The 6,117-nt window shown below is 56.8% G+C and overlaps 1 protein-coding gene across 1 annotated transcript in view; it reads right to left on the bottom strand.

Annotated features, from left to right (window-relative positions):
• Positions 1–2,850: 2,850 nt before the first annotated feature.
• SCARA3 (scavenger receptor class A member 3) overlaps positions 2,851–6,117 on the bottom strand; it is a 38,371-nt gene continuing 35,104 nt past the window's right edge. Inside the window, 1 exon segment of the mRNA XM_024767767.1 lies at positions 2,851–4,526. Within this exon segment, the coding sequence (XP_024623535.1) occupies positions 4,075–4,526 (452 nt within the window). The 3' untranslated portion in view covers positions 2,851–4,074.

The raw sequence follows: 6,117 nt of genomic DNA, 5'->3' as shown, positions 1-6,117 counted from the left end.
CTGGCTCCTGTGTCCTCTAAAAACAAACAAACAAAAAGACACAAAACAACAACTCACTATCTATGTGACTTTGAGAAGTTAATCTCTTCAAGCCTTAGTTTCCCCATCTACATAGTGGGAATAATAATAATATATGTAGCTACAATATAGAGAGACATTATAGATTTATAGACATTATGGCTGCATTACAAATTGTAGTGAGGATTAAATGAATAAATATATGAAAAGCGCTTAGAACGGTCTTCTGTTGCATAGTAGCTCTCCCATGGGCGTTTGCTATTTTCATTACTGTTGAGGTTATCCTCCTGTTCCTCTGTTGCCAAACACAGAGTCTGTGGCCAGCTTTGCTCATCGTTGCTCTTGCTCTCGTGCCTCTAATTTTTTACCACGTGATCCCTCTCCCTCCGCCTCTTCCTCTGTGGTCACAGCCCAGTGGATCAGGGTAGACCCCTGACCCACAGGGTGAGCGATCAGATTGCTCTCCCAGGGCTGGGAACTAGAGATTGTAGGACCGGGTCCTTCGGTGGTCAGCCGTCGCCCTGTCATGCTGGGCCTCGTGCAAACAGAAGATGCTGGTCAACAGAAAGGGTACAAAGAGTAGCAGGAAGGGGAGGTCAGGGGCCCCTGAGAGAAGAGAGATAGGAGACTGGCTGGTGCTCTGGAGTGAAGACGGATGCTTGAGACGCTGGCAGCTTTCCACGTTTAGTCACCCTGAGATGGAGTTGTACTTCAAGTTTCCATAGCCTTGATTTTCCCCGCTGCATCCTTGTCATGACTGCCCCCTCCTGATCTCCTTGCTAGAGCTTGAGAGGGCTTCTGTGACCAGGGAAACCAGAGGTGGTGGTGACTGCCTGGATGGACCCCAAGGGCCCATCTCCACCCTGTGCCTGCAAATCAAGCTGATCCCCCAAAACCACACGGTCAGGGATGTGTTGGTGGCCATTGTCCAGGACCCAAGAGTTTTTCTTATGTGTGTTTGCTTATGTTCTGAAATCAACTCAGTTTTCCATCCTTGCAGCCTTGTCTTTCATTCTGGCCCCCAACTCATCCCTTGGAATTCATCCCAGACCTAACTTTTCTGGATTTGGACTCTGGGACGTTGGCTTGCTCCGACGTCCTGCTCTTGTTTCCCTGGCCCAGCTCTCTGGGTACCTGCGCCCATGCCGGCCCCTCCCACCCAGGGGTACCCCTGCCAGGCCTGTCATCCATCCCACCCGGGACAGTGAGTAGTGAGAGTTTCCTGGAGGGTTTCCTGGGGACCCAGACTGTGAAATGACACCACTGGATGGTCCTCACTGCCTCCCCAAGGCCCATTACCTCTGTGCCACGACCCCTTCTCCAGCCCCCACCCTGCCCCGCACGAGGCGGAGACGTATCTTTCACTACTGCCCCCTCCTCTATGAGAGGTGAGCCCCCAGACAAGGCGGTTTCAGCCCTGTAACCCCGCAGTATCTAACTCACTGCCCAGCACATCTCAGTTGTTGATGGGAGCAGGTGGGGCAGGGACCCTGAGCCACCACGGGGAGTAAGGAAGTGGTGGGTGCCTCGTGCCATGGTCCCTGGGGCCCCATCCCCATCCTTCCACCTCTCTGCTTGCTTCCTCTACCAAACACCCTATGAGGCTTAATTTCAAGTGCTGACTTGACCAGGCCATGGGATACTCAGATGTCGGATTAAACATTATTTCTAGGCGTTATCAGTGAAAGTGTTTCCAGAAGAGATGAGCATTCGAATTAAGTGAGCATTTGAATGGGTGCACTGAGTAGAGAAGATGGCCCTTCACTAAAGCAGGTGGGCAGCCTTTCAGTCTGTTGAGGGCCTGAACAGGACAAAAAGGTGGAGGAAGGGAGAATTCTCTCTCTGCCTGTGTGAGCTGGGACATCTGTCTTCTGCCCTAGGGCTGGAACCATACCATTGACTCTCCTGGGCCTCCAGCTTGGGGATGGCAGATCATGGCACTTCTCAGCCTTCCTTTCTCTGCAGAATTCTGACTAATGCTCCCCACAACCCCTGCCCCCCCCTAAAAAAAGTAAAAAAGCAAAACAAGGCACAGGGCTTTCACTAGGCCATGTTTTACTGACGAATGCGGTTACTATCCTACCATAGTCTGAATGTTCATGTCCACCCCTCCAAATTTCTATATTGAAATCTAACCCCCAGTGTGATGGGTTCAGGAAGGCGGGGCCTTTGGGAGGGGATTAGGTCACGAGGGTGGATGACCCTCATCATTTATGTTGTTTCTGCTGTTTAGAAGCCACCCAGTCTGTGGTGTTCTGTTACAGCAGCCTGAACGGACTAAGACATATGCCTTGAAAGCCAGCCGAGGGCACAGCCCCTTCACGCACCCCTGATTCCTGGAACAGGCCCAGCTGATTCACAGAGGACCCAGCTGTCCTTTGTTTCCTGTGGACCCTGGAGGGCCAGGTCCTTTGGGGCAGGTCTGGTCTCCTCCCCCTTTTCTGTTTTATCTCCTTGTGTTAGGGACAAGACGGGGGAGCAGGGGGTATCACTCAGGTGTCCTGTCTTATTCTCCAATCTCATTCTAGCCCAAGAGCTCTAGGGCCCTGCTGCGAGATTAATAGGCTCACCTTGCTTCCCCTGGGTTCCTGCTCACTGTGGGTAATCCCTCAGCCACGCTTGGTCCCTGGCCCCTGCAGGACCACTGGGAACTCCCAGCAGAACTCAGTGTTTCCAGAGTGAAGGGCCAGGGGGTCCGACCTGGACTCCACAGTGGGACTGAATATCTAAGGGACCCCTTGTGCACTGGTTCCCCTTCAAAGGCCAGGTGAGGTGGAGCCCTTGAAGACATCACGGTCCCGGTCAAGCACAAAGGACCAGAAGACACCTCCCTCCTGGAAACAGCTCTTTACTGAGTCGGTGATACTACGTGGCATGATATCATATGTAGACAGGAGAACTACACGGCAGTGAGGGCAGCGGGAGTGCAAGCCAGTTGCACACCTGTTACAAGAAGGGGGAAGGCTTCTGGAATGGGAGGGGCCGGTCTCTGGGTCGGGCTGGGGAGGGGACAGCTGTAAGCCCCCATCCCAGGGGTGGTCGTTATCTGTTAGAACACAAAGGAGGGGCGGCTTCACTGGGGATGTCCCAGTCCTCCTTGCTGCTGGCTGTGCAGGAGGATGAAGGTGGGTGAGGGGTGACATCAAAGGGAGCTGGGGCCCCTCCCCCTCATCTGGTCCAGCTGCGCCTGCAGAGAGGCCTGGGGCCATTCTGGGTCACGGTGGGGTGAGGTCAGGAGGAGAGCAGGCGCGGGGAAGGGAGAGCAGCCCGGCGGTCAGCCCTCCCCCAGTTGCCACAAAGCGGTCACCCCCCGGCTCGGAACGGGGCCTTCTACTTTGGCAGAACGTTCCAGGGCCTGGAGAGTGTCCCGGTGCAGATGAAGCTCCTGCTTGGATTCCTTCTGGGATGCTCCTGAGAGGTGGACGCAAGGATGAAGCGAGGAATTTTCTGGAGATGTGGAAAAAAATGCTGAACTCCTGGGGGCACAGTGCTCAGGGCCCAGGTGTGTCCCGTGTGAGTTCCCGGGACTCTGCTCCCATGGTTACAGGGAAGGTCTTGTGGTTGCCAAATCCACCTCGTCCCTCGAGTTTGAACCATAATCCCCTGCAAAGCTTTTCCTGGGTCTTTCCAACCCCTGGGAGCCTCAGGGAACTGCCAGCCAGCTAGGATGGGTGTGAAGATGCTAGAAAGACTAGCGCTGGTCACCAACTCAGAGCCAGAATTAAGACCGCTGCCCCAAGGTAGCCACTTCCCCGGCAGGCTCAGCCACAGGCGAGGGGGCTTCTCCTGCCCTCTCCTCCCGCCCAGCCACGGAAACCCAGTCAGCCCCCCGGCCAGCAGGGAAATGTGGGTGTGCATGTGTGTGTGTGTATACGGGGCTGCCTTCTATGGTATAGTCACTACTGGGAAGCCCGGAGGTGCAGGGGCAGGCCTGGGAGAACGCTCTTCGGGACCGAAGGACCACAATGTCTGCAGGTGCGGCTTTTCAGGGGTCTCTCCTCACCCGAGCACCCTTCCCCACCTTCTGCGTGGCAGTGTCTGGGACCGGGCCACTCCTTAATAGCGGCTCTGGCTTCCTGGTGGGCCTGGGGGCCCAGGGAGGCCAGGGGGACCCTGGATTCCTGGTTCGCCCTTTGGCCCCATGGGCCCCCGCTGGCCTGGTGACCCTATCTTCCCAGCGATCCCTGGTTTTCCCTGAGGCCCCTCTGGCCCTGGAGACCCTGGGGGCCCCTCTGGCCCTGGGGGCCCCACGTCCCCTTTGGGGCCTGGCTGTCCTCTTGGGCCTCCAGTTCCAAAGCTGCCCTTCAAGCCTTTGAGGCCTGGGAAACCTCGCAGGCCAACCGGCCCCCTTTCTCCTACAGGCCCGGTGTCCCCTGGCTGCCCTTGAGGACCCTGAGGTCCTGGGGGGCCCAAGCTGCCGAGGTCTCCTTTTGGTCCTCTGCTGCCAACAGGCCCTTTCACGCCCACATCTCCCTTGAGTCCTCTCGGTCCTGGAGGGCCTGGGGCACCTAGGGTCAGAGAGAAGAGGGGAGAGATCAGTCCAGGAGGGCAGGTGTCCCGAGGCTGTCCCCTGAAGTGGACGCCTGGCAGTGGGCACTGTGACACCCGAGGGTCCAAAGCCACAGGGCCCAGGTCTGCCGACTGACTTGACCCTCTAAATCGGCTTGGCCACCGGTGAAGTGGGGCTGAGAATCTCACCTGCAGGCTGTGAGCCCATCCCGAGCTGACACGTGTTGGCATTCGGCATGAGGCCTGCGCCTGGAGGGCACTCATTGTTTTGACTTCAGGGCTTGGCCGTAGTTCCACACGTGCACTCAGGTTGGGAGCTGAGAGAGCTGGACAGCTCTGGGCAAAGGCCACAACTATCCAGGATCATCTGTCCTACTCTGGAGAGCGGCCTGGATGCCTACACTCATTATGGACTTTGACTGCTGTCCTGACCTCCTGCCCCACCCCCATCCCAACCCCAGGATTTGCCCCTGACCTTTAGGCACCTGGGACCAGGAATGGAGTCGGGTGACATGGAGGAGAAAGCCAAGAAAGTGAAGCCTGAGAAGTGGATCCCTCCCAGTGTGAGTGAGCGAGTGGGAACAGCTACAACCCAGAGAAAGGGCAGCTCCTCCAGGAAGTCCACCCTGACTACTCCAGCATCTTCTCTGAGCTCTTGGAGCTACTACTTCCTGAATCTTTTAGTTGATACATAGAAAGAGAAGTCACAATATAGTGAAAGCAAATCCTTGGTACCTCTCTGGTGGACTCCACTAGACTGTAGGGCCCCAGGAAGATGGGCGGGCCACGGCTCCCATCCCCTGCCCTGGGCTCGGAGCCCAGGCACACGGCAGGGTGAGCTCAGTATACACTTTAAGAGCGTGATTCACCAAACAGCTGTGGACCCCCCGCTTTTGCTCAGCTCTGGCCTAGGGCCTGGGAGAGACGCCAGGATGAAGACACTCTTCTCTTCCTTAAAGAGCCCAGTCTAGCACTCAAGCCAGGGGTCAGATGACCTTACTGCCTTTCCTGCCTGCCATGTAGGTCAGAGTCACCACCTCTCAGAGCTGTACCAACCCTGAAGACACAGAGCAGAGCATGGCCGTCACTCTGGCCAAGGCACGTCAGATGCCCTGGGGTCAGAAGAAAAGAACCCTCTGGCCTAATGAGAACAGGAATTGTGGAGAACAGCTTTAGCCCCCGCGGGGTCAAGGCACCGCAAAAGCCTGGCTTTCTTCGGTGGTCTAGGCACCGGGTCACAGGCTGCCCCCCAGGCCTGGCCTGGGAGGTGAATTCTCACCCCCATACTTGGCTCTCCCCGAGAACTCTGCTGTTACACCATCCCCTTTGTAACAGAATCCTGGAGTTTTTGAGCTCGGTGGGAGCCAGTCCAACTGCTCCATGTCAGAGAGGAGGCATCTAAAGCTCAGAGAGGTGACGTGACAGCCCCAGGGGGCCCTGAGCGGAAACCAGAAGCTGGGTGGGCCTCTCAGAGAGACGGGATCTTCTATGTGGGAGCCGGGAGCCCTCCCAGTGGCCGTGACCCAGTTCTGCAGCCTCGGGGCCCCGTCCCCGCTAATGCAGACACCACTGCTATCCATCCTGGCCGGG

Source organism: Neophocaena asiaeorientalis, unplaced genomic scaffold (assembly GCF_003031525.2).
Source record: "Neophocaena asiaeorientalis asiaeorientalis breed wild unplaced genomic scaffold, Neophocaena_asiaeorientalis_V1.1 scaffold523, whole genome shotgun sequence".
Lineage (NCBI taxonomy): Eukaryota > Metazoa > Chordata > Mammalia > Artiodactyla > Phocoenidae > Neophocaena > Neophocaena asiaeorientalis.
Note: the sequence above shows the minus strand (reverse complement) of the source record. Positions and strands in the feature narration are given on the sequence as shown.